The following is a 15,073-nucleotide window of genomic DNA, read 5'->3' as shown; positions in this document are numbered from 1 at the left end:
GTAGCCACTCCCCCTGCCCGCCTCCAAAACGGGGTGAGCTGTCAATCACAATCGACAACCGCCCCGTTTTGATGCAAGACCCGTAGCGACGGAGTGCCCATCGCTGGCCGGGTCTCGCGCATGCACACGCCGAAAGCGGCACATGCGCAGGGGGAAAACATCGACCCACTTGCGAGCGCATAGCGCTTGCGAGCGGGTCTGAATCAGCCCTTGAGCTTCTGCTAAAGTTTTGTTCGTATATGTGTAGCTAGATAGTAGCCAGTCCGATATATGTCTCTGAAAAAGGTTGCGTGTGAAAAGGCCTGTATGTCAGGAAAGGCTAGGGCACCATTACATTTAGATTGTACCAGTTTAGCTCTAGGTATTTTAGGTTTTTTTACCTTGCCAAATAAATTTTGTAAATGCTGTAGTGCAAGTTTTGCTATCCCTATGTGATAAAGCTAACGGTAGCATTTGCATGAGATATGTCAGCTTCGGGAAAATAATGCTTTTGATCAGAGCAATTCTCCCAAAAAGTGAAAGTGGAAGATGGAGCCAGTTAGTCAATTGGGAAAGGATAGATTTTATTATCGGAGTGAAGTTTTCTGTGTATAGCTTATGCAGATTGGAAGTTATTTGAATCCCTAGATATTTAAAAGAGGTTTGAGTGATTTTCAAATTAAATGAGGTCGCTACACGATAAGCTGAAAAAATACAATAGTTTTTAACAATTCTCCAAATTTTTACCCCTGTACCTACAGCCCAGGGGTGCGGGGAAGTGCCCCGGGCTTCAGACCAAGCCTTGGGTTTCAGGAGAGGGGCATCCCCACCTCTTCTGAAATCCCCGGCTTGGGGTGTGAATGCATTGGCCATGGAGCCCCGGTGATAGGGTCTCCTGGCTATGGCATTACACCCCGGTCGTTTTGGGTCCAGTGCTGGTTTTAAATATAGGGGGACCCATACGCATGTTTTTCCCCCTATATTTAAAACCAGCGCTGGCCTGGCAGCCAGGTGCTGGATCCTAAATTACGATGGAACCCTACTCGTTTTGTTCCCTGTAATTTTCGGAACCAGAACTGGCTGAGTAGTCTGGGACTGGTTATGCTTTTGGGGGGGGGGGGGGACCCTATGTCATTTTTTTTTTTACATTTAGCCCTTTTTTTACTATATACAGGCAGAAACATAAATGGCTTACACTGATCTGTGTATGTTTCTGCCAAACTCGCAGCTCACAGGCGGGTGAATTGAGGACCTCATTCAGAGCCGGACGCTATTTGCGCTCGCTCGTTCAGAAAAAAGGGGTGGCTATTCAAATGAACCGTTCGCTCTTTGCGGTCTATTCACACCTCTAGGTCTGAACGAGCGAACAAAACATGCGGTCGTTTTTTGGAAAAATACGCCCCCTGGCCGCTCGCATCCTACGTCATGTCCGCTATTTATTAGATTAATCGAGTACATCGACCAGCGTATGAACTGCTCGCTATTCTTGTGGTTGGTTTTTCCTACCGCAAGCTTGCGAGCAGTTCTGACTATAAAATAACCCAGTGACGTGGTCAATGATGCAGCTGTATTAATTATGCACACCCTTAAAACGCCCGTTTTGACCTTTAAGCACGCCTGCGTTCGGATCTCCACACCCCGTTTTCAAGCACCTTCCCCTGTTACCACCCACATACGCCTCCTCCTGTCACTCAAAATAGCAGGCATTCGCTAATTAGCGAACAAACGATTTTCGGCCGCACTGACTGGTTCGCGCATGCGTATTACGATCCGTACGCATGCGCAGTTGGGAAAACATCGCTCCGAACGAACGAGCGGCCGCTTACGAGCGGCTCTGAATCAGGCCCTGATTTCACACATTTTTACAGGAGTGTTGTCCGTTTTCATGAGAGTTTATAAACTCTCCTCTTGTTAAATTCCCGAATCCTATCTTCACTAGTGAAAAGTTACTCGAGTTTAGCCGATGGTGAAGTGAAGAGAGTTTGCTAACTCTCCAGTATTTTCCTGTAGCATAGGAGATCTCTCTCCCGAGTTTTACATTAGTAAATTTACGAGTGGAAAAAAATGCACAAACTCTCCAGAGAATGCAAACTCTCCCAAACTGGAATCTTAGTAAATTTACCCCTTGGTGTGGCTCCTCTACGTGAATATTGGACTGCGCTGCTGTCCCCCCTCTGGAATCATCCCTGCTAAGGACTAAGGGCCCAATTCAGACCCGGACGCTAAGAAGCGATCGCTCGTAGCTGTCGATGATTCGTTTTTTTGTGCGCATACATCGCAGTGCACGTGCGCATACATCGCAGTGCGCGAAGCACTGCGAAAGATCAGGAAGCGTTCGCTGACCCAGCATAGACAGCCCAGCTGAATGAGTGACAGGAGAAACCGTTTGTGGGTGGTAACAGGGGCAGGCCGCTAGAAAAGGGGGAGTGGAGGTGCGAACGCAGGCATGTCTGAGCGCGGCAGAGGCGTGCATAATTAAGAGGCAGCGTCATTGTACACATCACCTGGCTGACTTTTACACTGAGGGTATAGTCAACCTAAAGCGCTGCGTTCACTTCCGATGGTACCCGATGTACCGATGGTTGCAGAGACTTCCTGGAGATGACGTATGCAAGTGGGTGTCTTAAGACAGGCTGGTGGGCGTCTGCATACACAAAGTGATCGCACGCCAAGATAGTGGGTGTGCTTATACTTTGCCGTGCGTTCACCTGCCTTTTGCCGTCACTTAGCCGGATTTGCATACTCTGAGAAGGAGCATATGCATCTAGCGACCAGGTCTGAATCGAGCCCTAAGTTTTTTCCATTTGGGTACTTCACTTTCTTTGTATTTGGAGTTTTTATTTTTTCAAACATGGCAACTGAGTTTTGAATGTTAAAGGGGAGATGATGCCTTACACCATTGTCCCCATCACAGGACACAGAGCCTGTCTGCTCCGATCTCTCTCCTATCTCATGTGTAACACTCAGCTAATGGCTAGGGAGGTGTGTGACCTAATTGTGAGGCACGTGGTGGACAACAGGGAGGAGTTCTCCATCATGTCCCACAACAGCATGGGGGACAACTACACCAGCTCCGCTAAGTATCTCCTTGACATGTCCCAACCCTTTACTTATGGTAGTTTATAAGAACTGGTGACTGCTGGGCAACTGTTGGAGTTCATTTTCGAGGTTTACAGCAATGGTGAGCTCCATGAGAGCTTTGGTGCTGAACATATATATAAAATGCTTAAGCTGCTCTGTCCCCCAACACCGTTACCACATCCCTGCCCTGTATACCAACACTGTTACCACATCCCAGTCCTGTATTCCAACACCGTTACCACATACCATTCCTGTACCCCAACACTGTTACCACATCCCAGTCCTGTACCCCAACACCGTTACCACATCCCAGTCCTGTATTCCAACACTGTTACCACATCCCAGCCCTGTATACCAACACTTTTACCACATCCCAGCCCTGTATCCAAGTCCTGTATTCCAACACTGTTACCACATCCCAGTCCTGTATTCCAACACTGTTACCACATCCCTGCCCTGTATTCCAACACTGTTACCACATCCCAGTCCTGTATTCCAACACTGTTACCACATCCCAGCCCTGTATCCCAGTCCTGTATTCCAACACTGTTACCACATCCCAGCCCTGTACCCCAACACCGTTACCACATCCCAGTCCTGTATTCCAACACTGTTACCACATCCCAGCCCTGTATCCCAACACCGTTACCACATCCCAGCCCTGTATTCCAACACTGTTACCACATCCCAGCCCTGTATCCCAACACCATTACCACATCCCAGCCCTGTACTCCAACACTGTTACCACATCCCAGTCCTGTACCCAACACCGTTACCACATCCCAGTCCTGTACCCCAACACCGTTACCACATCCCAGCCCTGTATCCCAGTCCTGTATTCCAACACTGTTACCACCTCCCAGCCCTGTACCCCAACACCGTTACCACATCCCAGTCCTGTACTATAACACCGTTACCACATCCCAGTCCTGTACTACAACACCGTTACCACATCCCAGCTCTATACTACAAAACCATTGCCACATCCCAGTCCTGTACTATAACACCGTTACCACATCCCAGCTCTATACTACAAAACCATTGCTACATCCCAGTCCTGTACTATAACACCGTTACCACATCCCAGTCCTGTACTACAACACCGTTACCTCATCCCAGCTCTATACTACAAAACCGTTGCCACATCCCAGTCCTGTACTATAACACCGTTACCACATCCCAGTCCTGTACTATAACACCGTTACCACATCCCAGCTCTGTACTACAACACCGTTACCACATCCCAGTCCTGTATCCCAGTCCTGTATTCCAACACCATTACCACATCCCAGCCCTGTACTACAACACCGTTACCACATCCCAGTCCTGTATCCCAGTCCTGTATTCCAACACTGTTACCACATCCCAGCCCTGTACCCCAACACCGTTACCACATCCCAGTCCTGTATTCCAACACTGTTACCACATCCCAGCCCTGTATCCCAACACCGTTACCACATCCCAGCCCTGTATTCCAACACTGTTACCACATCCCAGCCCTGTATCCCAACACCATTACCACATCCCAGCCCTGTACTCCAACACTGTTACCACATCCCAGTCCTGTACCCAACACCGTTACCACATCCCAGTCCTGTACCCCAACACCGTTACCACATCCCAGCCCTGTATCCCAGTCCTGTATTCCAACACTGTTACCACCTCCCAGCCCTGTACCCCAACACCGTTACCACATCCCAGTCCTGTACTATAACACCGTTACCACATCCCAGTCCTGTACTACAACACCGTTACCACATCCCAGCTCTATACTACAAAACCATTGCCACATCCCAGTCCTGTACTATAACACCGTTACCACATCCCAGCTCTATACTACAAAACCATTGCTACATCCCAGTCCTGTACTATAACACCGTTACCACATCCCAGTCCTGTACTACAACACCGTTACCTCATCCCAGCTCTATACTACAAAACCGTTGCCACATCCCAGTCCTGTACTATAACACCGTTACCACATCCCAGTCCTGTACTATAACACCGTTACCACATCCCAGCTCTGTACTACAACACCGTTACCACATCCCAGTCCTGTATCCCAGTCCTGTATTCCAACACCATTACCACATCCCAGCCCTGTACTACAACACCGTTACCACATCCCAGTCCTGTATCCCAGTCCTGTATTCCAACACTGTTACCACCTCCCAGCCCTGTACCCCAACACTGTTACCACATCCCAGTCCTGTACTATAACACCGTTACCACATCCCAGTCCTGTACTACAACACCGTTACCACATCCCAGCTCTATACTACAAAACCATTGCCACATCCCAGTCCTGTACTATAACACCGTTACCACATCCCAGCTCTATACTACAAAACCATTGCCACATCCCAGTCCTGTACTATAACACCGTTACCACATCCCAGTCCTGTACTACAACACCGTTACCTCATCCCAGCTCTATACTACAAAACCGTTGCCACATCCCAGTCCTGTACTATAACACCGTTACCACATCCTAGTCCTGTACTATAACACCGTTACCACATCCCAGCTCTGTACTACAACACCGTTACCACATCCCAGTCCTGTATCCCAGTCCTGTATTCCAACACCATTACCACATCCCAGCCCTGTACTACAACACCGTTACCACATCCCAGTCCTGTACTATAACACCGTAACCACATCCCAGCTCTGTACTACAACACCGTTACCACATCCCAGTCCTGTATCCCAGCCCTGTACCCCAGCACCGTTACCACATCCCAGCCCTGTACTACAACACCGTTACCACATCCCAGTCCTGTACTATAACACCGTTACCACATCCCAGTCCTGTACTACAACACCGTTACCACATCCCAGTCCTGTACTATAACACCGTTACCACATCCCAGTCCTGTACTATAACACCGTTACCACATCCCAGTCCTGTACTACAACACTGTTACCACATCCCAGTCCTGTACTACAACACCGTTACCACATCCCAGTCCTGTACTATAACACCATTACCACATCCCAGCCCTGTACCCCAACACCGTTACCACATCCCAGCCCTGTACTACAACACCTTTACCACATCCCAGTCCTGTACTATAACACCGTTACCACATCCCAGTCCTGTACTATAACACCGTTACCACATCCCAGTCCTGTATCCCAGCCCTGTACCCCAACACCGTTACCACCTCCCAGCCCTGTACCCCAACACCGTTACCACATCCCAGCCCTGTACTACAACACCGTTACCACATCCCAGTCCTGTACTATAACACCATTACCACCTCCCAGTCCTGTACCCCAACACCGTAACCACATCCCAGCTCTGTACTACAACACCGTTACCACATCCCAGTCCTGTACTATAACACCGTTACCACATTCCAGTCCTGTACTACAACACCGTTACCACATCCCAGTCCTGTACTATAACACCGTTATCACATCCCAGTCCTGTACTATAACACCATTACCACATCCCAGTCCTGTACTACAACACCGTTACCACATCCCAGCTCTATACTATAACACCGTTGCCACATCCCAGTCCTGTACTATAACACCATTACCACATCCCAGCCCTGTACCCCAACACCGTTACCACATCCCAGCCCTGTACTACAACACCTTTACCACATCCCAGTCCTGTACTATAACACCGTTACCACATCCCAGTCCTGTACTATAACACCGTTACCACATCCCAGTCCTGTATCCCAGCCCTGTACCCCAACACCGTTACCACCTCCCAGCCCTGTACCCCAACACCGTTACCACATCCCAGCCCTGTACTACAACACCGTTACCACATCCCAGTCCTGTACTATAACACCGTTACCACCTCCCAGTCCTGTACTATAACACCATTACCACCTCCCAGTCCTGTACCCCAACACCGTAACCACATCCCAGCTCTGTACTACAACACCGTTACCACATTCCAGTCCTGTACTATAACACCGTTACCACATTCCAGTCCTGTACTATAACACCGTTACCACATCCCAGTCCTGTACTATAACACCGTTATCACATCCCAGTCCTGTACTATAACACCATTACCACATCCCAGTCCTGTACTACAACACCGTTACCACATCCCAGCTCTATACTATAACACCGTTGCCACATCCCAGTCCTGTACTATAACACCGTTACCACATCCCAGTCCTGTATTATAACACCGTTACCACATCCCAGTCCTGTACTACAACACCGTTACCACATCCCAGTCCTGTACTACAACACCGTTACCACATCCCAGTCCTGTACTACAACGCCGTCACCACATCCCAGCTCTGTACTACAACACCGTTACCACATGCCAGTCCTGTACTATAACACCGTTACCACATCCCAGTCCTGTACTACAACACCGTTACCACATCCCAGTCCTGTACTACAACGCCGTCACCACATCCCAGCTCTGTACTACAACACCGTTACCACATGCCAGTCCTGTACTATAACACCGTTACCACATCCCAGTCCTGTACTATAACACCGTTACCACATCCCAGTCCTGTACTACAACACCGTTACCATAATTCTGATAACACATAAGTACAATTACTATAATGATAACATGACTGCACACCATGCGGAGATCTGTCAGGAGAGGCCGGTACAGAACCCCCGTAGTGTACTAGCAGCAGTTCCCATTATCCTCCCCTCTCACCTGTTGTGCTGTTGTCCACAGATCCATAGACACGAGACAGCCAGAGAGCACAGATAAGAGTCAAACTGTGAGACATCTGGAACAAAGAGACAGAAATTAGGAGGGAAAGAAGGAAGTAAGGAAAGAAGGGAAAATGCAGAAGGACTACTGACCATGACCATGTAACATCCAGGAGAACGTTCTCCTCCCACTGTCAGAGAAGATGTTCTCGTTACCCAGCCAGACATAAATGTATTGTTTCTATATCCTTTATCCCACCTATATCCATTATCCCACATCCATTACCCATGTTTCTCCAGTCCTCGCCATTCCTTCTAAAATGTAAGCTCTGGCAGGCAAGGCCCTCCCTCCTGTATTTGTGCCCTTCCCCTTGGTCCACTAGCTCAGCCACTTGGTATATGACACATCCATTATGTATCAGTATTATTCCCACATTTGAAACTATGTGGTTGTGCTGAATAAATCTGTATTAATTATATTTTACGCTCACATTTACTACTATGTATAGTTGTTACCCTTACTCAGATGACCCGGTTTTGTATTTTGGCTTTGTATGGCCCTGGAGCATTCTCATGTCGGCAAAGGTTAGACAGGGCTAGTCGACGGAACTGTGGCCTATGCAAAGTTGGATATAAATGTAGATACACCTGTTTCCAGGAGTACCATTTGCTCCTAGTAATTGCATTTATTGGTCTTTCTTTTTATTGATCTGTTGCCTGGTATTTGTGCTGGAATGTATAGGTTTTCCGGCAGAGTCTGCATTTTAACGCAGATTGCTCCTGAGGCTGCGAGGAAAAAAATCCACCCTCTGGGGTTTAGCAAGCGGAGTTTCCGCAGTTAATTGAATCGGGCAGCACATTCAATTAGCTGTGGGGTAAACCCCCTGTACCTAACTGATCTCCCCCAAAGTGTCTGAAAATTATTGTCCAATTTTAGAAACTGGGAGAGATTAATTAGAAGAGGTGAATCACACACACACTAGGGATACTACAAAACTGAGATGCATCCGAACCATACTTTAGGATGCAATTGACAACAGAATTATTCTATAAATTATTTATACTAAAATATGTGAACAATAATGTTGCTTACAAAAATGTACAAGAAAACTCAATTGTCATCTGTAAGTTTAGCCTCTGAAGCAGCAGGACGCGGTTTTGCAGCATCCTCGCAGTTTAGATGCATAGGAATGCTCCTAAAAACACCTAGGCAGTGGTGTAACTAGGGTATTTGGAGCCCAGGGCAAATTTGAAAAGGGAGCCCCCCCCCCCATGTGCGCGCGCCGAAGGCGCGCACGGCAAAAATGGGCGTGGTCACTTAAAAATGGGGCGTGTCAACATGACACACCCCTTTATTTTCAAACTGAACATTCCTATCCATATGCACCTTAACCCCAGTAGTACCCCTTATACAGTACCCCCAGTATGCAGTTGTGGTCCCTCTCATGCAGGCCCATAGTAGTGCCCCTTATATAGTATCCCCAGTAGTGGTCCCTCTTATACAGCCCCCAATTAGTTCCCCTTACTCAGTACCCCCAGTAGTGGCCCCCCCAAATGCAGTGCCCCACGTAGTGTTCTCCCTTATGCAGTGCCCCCAGTAGCAGTCCTCACAATGCAGTGCGCCCAGTAGCGGTATCCCCTTATGCAGTGCCCTTTATATGGTGCCCCCAGTAGTAGTCCCCCCCCTATGCAGTGCCCTTTTATATAGTGCCCCCAGCAGTAGTCCCCCCCATGCAGTTTTCCCAGTAGTGGTCCCCTTATGCAGGCACCCTGTAGTGATCCCCCCTATCTAGTGCCCCCTGTAGTGGTCCCCGCAGTGCCCCTAGCAGTAAGCCCCTTATATAGTGCCCCCAGCAGTAGTGTCCCCCCCTCCCATGCAGTGCCCCCAGTAGTGGTCCCCCTGATGCAGGCTCCCAGTAGTGACCCCCCCTATCCAGTGGTCCCTGTAGTGGCCCTTCCAATTATTGCCCCCAGTAGTGGTCCCCCGAGTACAGTGCCTCTAGTAATAGGCCCCTTTTAGAATGCCCCCAGTGGTAGTCCCCCCCCCCAAGTAGTAGTCCCCAGTAGAGTAGCCCCCCCCCAGTAGAGGTCCTCCCAATGGCACCCCCAGTAGTAGCCACACCTCCCCCAGTAGAGGTCCTCCCAGTAGTAGCCAATCCCTCCCCCGTTGTGCAGATAGGTTAAAAAATAAATAAATATATCTAAAAATATACTTACCTGATTCCACGCTGCTCCTGCTCCTGTCCGCGATGCCGCTCCCGCCCGCCAGTCCGCCCGGGCTGGCGCGCTCAGCATTATGGGACTGACGTCATGACGTCAGTCCCATTACCCACTCCAGGAGCCGGACGGAAGTCCGGCTCTTGCAGTGGGTGCTGCAGCAGTCAATTGAGAGTCTATCTGACTCTCATTGGCTGCTGTTTAACACACAGCGCTGGCGGCGATGCGTGTGTTATGCACAGCCTGAGCCCGCCTCCTAGCGCTATTGGGCAAGCGCTCAGGGGGAGGGAACAGGCTCAGGCGTGCAGCACAGGACCGGCGCTGGAAGCCTAGCGCCGGTCCTGTGCAAATATGTAGCGCTGACCGCACTCATTGCGGTCGGCGCTACACTGGCTATCTACCGTGGCCGACGGCGCCCCCCGCGCCGCCGGTCCAATGGCGCCCAGGGCACGAACCCCGCTCGCCCTGCCCTAGTTACGCCACTGCACCTAGGGGTAAATTTAATAAGTTTGGGAGAGTTTGGGCATTTTTTTTCCACTCTCAAACTCGGGAGAGATATCTCCTTTGCTACGGGAAAATACTGGAAAGTTAGCAAACTCTCTTCAATTCACCATCAGCAAAACTCGAGAACCTTTTCACTGGTGAAGATAGGATTCGGGAATTTACCAAACAGAGAGTTTCTAAACTCTCATGAGATGGGAAAACTCTCCTGTAAAAACACGTGAAATAAATACACCTGTGCCTGTGATCTGCGAGTTTGGCAGAAACACACACAGATCACTGTGATCCATGTATGTTTCTGCCTGTAAATTGTGAAAAAAAAAAGGTTAAAAGTTAAAAAAAAATAAAAAATTACATAGGTCCCCCTCCTAAAGCTTAACCAGCCCCGGACTTGCCAGCCAGTCCTGGTTTCTAAAATTACGGGCAACAAAATGTGTAGGGTTCCACCGTAATTTAAAAACCAACACCACGTGGGAACTGTCAGTAGACTGAGCCAATCAGCAGCCGCTCTGCAGTCCCGTCAGCTGGCATTCGCGAGCTATCAGTATGTGTGGCAACACACATACTCATACCGGGTCTGTGGCTCGGGTAAAGAATTTTATTTTTTTGCCAAGTCCATGGGATACTGCGGAGACCAGCGCCAGGATATAGGTAAGTATGAAATCTTACCTTGCAGGGCCAGTCATTAAGGATTCTGCATGGGACAAGTGGACAGACCGGCTGGTATAGGTAGGAGGTACAGGTGCTGTCCGTCTGCTGACACTTGTAGTTCCACAAGTGCCAAAGGGCAGGCATGCTGGCACCTGTAGACCCGTTTTTTGACAGGTTAGAACACAAGCAGCTTACACATATCTCACTGATATGTGCAGGCTGCTTGCTCGGGAGAGTTTTGCAAATAGAAGACACTGCAATCTGGGGTGAGTAATCTCCTGCAAACCCTGCTACTCGGGAGAGAAATCTCGCTCTGCTTCACCATTGGACATCTCACTCTCAGCTAAACTCATTTCTTGGTAAATTTGAGAGTTTAAGTAGCCTCAAATCTCCCGAGTTTCGGCGTAGCTAATTGAGTTGAAAAAAAAGCAAACTCTCCTAGACTCGATTCTTAGTAAATTTACCCCCTAGGGTTCAGTCATTTTATATCTCCCCACTGTCCCAATTTAGCAGGGACAGTTGCAAATTGAGGGGACTGTCCTGATGTCGGCATGCAGGAAGTTGGGAGGCATCTCTGGTGACCATGGCAATTATTGGGTGATCTTAGGGGAGACTTGTTAGGGACGACCTAGCACTTAGTAAATGCTAGGAAAGCCCCATGATGTGGTTACACCCACTGAGACATGACCACACCCCCTTGTGTGAGATGGTTACGCCCCTTTTGGAGAATGCGTAGCTGTATCCGGATTTCAATTTCTGGGTATGATCATATGGGGTATGGGGTATGATCATATCCAGGATTCACTAACTCACAGAAAATAAACATAATTTAAGTCCTATGTAGTAATCTCTGCATTGCACTTGCTGAACCGAGCAGGGATTAATATTAAACTGAAATTTAGTTTGAGGATGTTTAACGATGGGCCCAGTGGTAGTCCTAACGTAGCGTAACAGACGCATTTTGTTGAGTAATGACCCACAATTTCATCAAATTAAGGTGAGATTTATTCCACGAAACGCGTCAGTAACATTACTGTGGGACTACAACCGGAACCAATCTGTACAACTTCCTCACCCTAGCAATTCCGCAGGTGAAAGGCCCCAGACTCAGTTACGCAAAGGTGCATTGCCGAAATCACCAGGTTCGAAGTCCCCTCCGGACATTGGTACTTTTGTGCCCCTCACCTTGTATCTTTTTCTGTATGGGCGGTGTTCTTCTCAGCCTTATCACATACGCAGCATGTTTGCTTCATACAATGAGCATCACCAAATCTTGTTGCGGAGAAGAGACCACATAACCTGGGAACAAGAGTAGAAACAGCGCTAAGAGTTGTATTTGATATGCGACACACACGTGGTACACCCAGGGTAGGCACCCACTAGACGCGCTTGCATGTGTTTTTGCAGATGCATCCAAAATACATCATTAGAATATCCCACTCATTTCTCTTCTAGGCCTTGTAGAGGGCTACATCTGCAGGCAGGCGAGAAACTCTGCACATTAAAATTAATGAAATACAAATATGTCAGATGCCCCCTATATTCCTGAACCGGATAGACAGCCAGGTTGGGCTCCCACTAATATGGGGGAGAGGGGGGGTGGTACAAGCATGGGGGCCTACGTGTTGTAGCATAATAAGACCAGGGGTGTAGCCTCTATATGGGGGATTGGGGAGGCCAGCCTGCAGAAAGACTCACAACTAACAGCCAACTACTGCAAAACCCACATAAATATGCCCCATAGACACCTATTAAATAGTTAGAAGCTATTTTCATCTTGGGATATTGTCCAATTTAACTAGAGGATAATCATCAATGTAAATAACATAAACAATAACATAATACTGTAGTTATATGCTGTGGGGACACCGCTCCTGGCCGAAAACGACTTCCGGAAAACTAATGTTTTGACAGTTATCACCCTTATACGCTAATAGTTCCAAACAATAAATATTTTTCTTTCACTTGCTTCCTTTTAAAAAAACAGCAGCCATCGTTAAACCATGGCGGACAGCGATTATCATGTTTGTAGGCGTTCATGCAAATATCTGAGGACTGAGAGGTGATAGAGCCTTGGGATGAAAACTATTGTGTTCAAAGTTTGGGCTACATTTTTGGTTACACATTATTTACCCTATCTCATGTTTGATTGACTGAAAGGGGGGCTCAATCAGAACAACACATTCATGTGATTATTACTTTTCTGGGCGCCATCATCTCAGTTTGGAAAGAAATCTCAGGTCTTAGTTTTTGTGGGAGGTACAAGTACACCAATAGTTTGGTGCCATAAAAGGTGAAGTCTGAGATTCGTGTCCAAAGTTATTATTTATTTATTTTTTACAAGATTTTGAAAATTATGTTTTTACAAAAATGTTATCTATTTCGGGCGACATATCTCTGGTTGGCAGCATAAGAAAAGTTCTATTTTTGGCTCAAGTCAAGGTCTATACAATTCTAAGATACTGTGAGAATTCCAATTTGAAGAGAAAATGAGCTGCATTTAACGGGTTGGGTCCGGCAGTCACAATACTGACATCGGCATTCCGACACTCAGAATCCCAACCCAACCATCCCCTAACTCTAAACCCTCCCCTGCAGCCTAACCCTAATCCTCCCGTAACCCTAAACCCTTCCCTGCAGCCTAACCCTAATCCTCCCGTAACCCTAAACCCTCCCCTGCAGCCTAACTCTAACCTTCCCCCTCGCAGCCTAACCCTAACCTTGTACCCCCGCAGCCTAACCCTAACCTTCCCCCAGCGGCCTAACCCTTACCTTCCCCCCACAGGCTAACCCTTACCTTCCCCCTTGCAGCCTAACCCAAACCTTCCCCCCCCCGTAGCCTAACCCTAACCTTCCCCCCGCAGCCTAACCCTTACCTTCCCCCCCATGCACAGTGTAACCCTAATCCTCCCCCCCGCAGCCCAATCCTCAGCTTCCACCCCACGCAAATCTAACCCTCCACCCTTGCAGCCTAACCCTAACCTTCCCCCAGCAGTCTAACACTAACCTTCCCCCCACAGCCTAACCCTAACCTTTCCCCCCACAGCCTATCCACCTAACCCTAACTTTTCCCTCCACAGCCTATCCCTAACCTTCCCCCCACAGCCTAACCCTAACCTTCCCCCCCCTGCAGCCTAACTCTAAACTCCCCCCCCGCAGCCTAACGCTAACCTTCCCCCCCGCAGCCTAACCCTATCCTCCCCCCCGCAGCCTAACTCTGACCTTCCCCCCACGCAGTGTAACCCTAAACTTGTCCCCCGCAGCCTAACCATAACCTTCCCCCAGCGCAGTGAACACTATTCCTCCTCCCAGCAGCTTAATCCTCACCCTCCGCCCCCTGCAAGTCTAACCCTCCACCCTTGCAGCCTAACCCTAAACCCCCCGCAGCCTAACCCTCCCCATTGCAGCGTAACCCTAACACTCCCCCCCACGAAGCCTAACTGTAACCCCAACCCTCCCCCTAATCCTAATACTTACCATTAGAATGCCGGCAGTCGGGATTCTAGCGACAGGATTCCGGCATCGGTATTCTGAGCGCCAGCATCCTGACCACCGGGATCATAACTACAGCTATACACTGTACCTGCTCTGGGTGTGTAATGTATACAGTGTATGTATATAGGAGGATATAGGTAATAATAGTACAGCTATACACTGTACCTGCTCTGGGTGTGTAATGTATACAGTGTATGTATATAGGAGGATATAGGTAATAATAGTACAGCTATACACTGTACCTGCTCTGGGTGTGTAATGTATACAGTGTATGTATATAGAGGATATAGGTAATAATAGTACAGCTATACACTGTACCTGCTCTGGGTGTGTAATGTATACAGTGTATGTATATAGAGGATATAGGTAATAATAGTACAGCTATACACTGTACCTGCTCTGGGTGTGTAATGTATACAGTGTATGTATATAGAGGATATAGGTAATAATAGTACAGCTATACACTGTACCTGCTCTGGGTGTGTAATGTATA

The 15,073-nt window shown here is 48.4% G+C and overlaps 1 protein-coding gene across 3 annotated transcripts in view; it reads right to left on the bottom strand.

Annotated features, from left to right (window-relative positions):
- GABBR1 (gamma-aminobutyric acid type B receptor subunit 1) overlaps positions 1–12,381 on the bottom strand; it is a 136,523-nt gene extending 124,142 nt beyond the window's left edge. For all 3 annotated transcript variants that reach the window (XM_088467161.1, XM_088467417.1, XM_088467663.1), the window contains exons 1-2: positions 12,271–12,381; positions 7,718–7,793 (exon numbers count right to left, since the gene is read on the bottom strand). In XM_088467161.1, coding sequence (XP_088323287.1) covers positions 7,718–7,793 — 76 coding nt within the window. In that variant the 5' untranslated portion in view covers positions 12,271–12,381. The remainder of the gene's footprint in view (positions 1–7,717; positions 7,794–12,270) is intronic.
- Between the last annotated feature and the right edge of the window lie 2,692 nt (positions 12,382–15,073).

Source organism: Taudactylus pleione, unplaced genomic scaffold, assembly GCF_031769625.1.
Source record: "Taudactylus pleione unplaced genomic scaffold, aTauple2 ptg000001l, whole genome shotgun sequence".
Taxonomy (NCBI): Eukaryota; Metazoa; Chordata; class Amphibia; order Anura; family Myobatrachidae; genus Taudactylus; species Taudactylus pleione.
The sequence above is the reverse complement of the archived record's forward strand: the minus strand, read 5'-3'. Positions and strand labels throughout refer to the sequence as shown.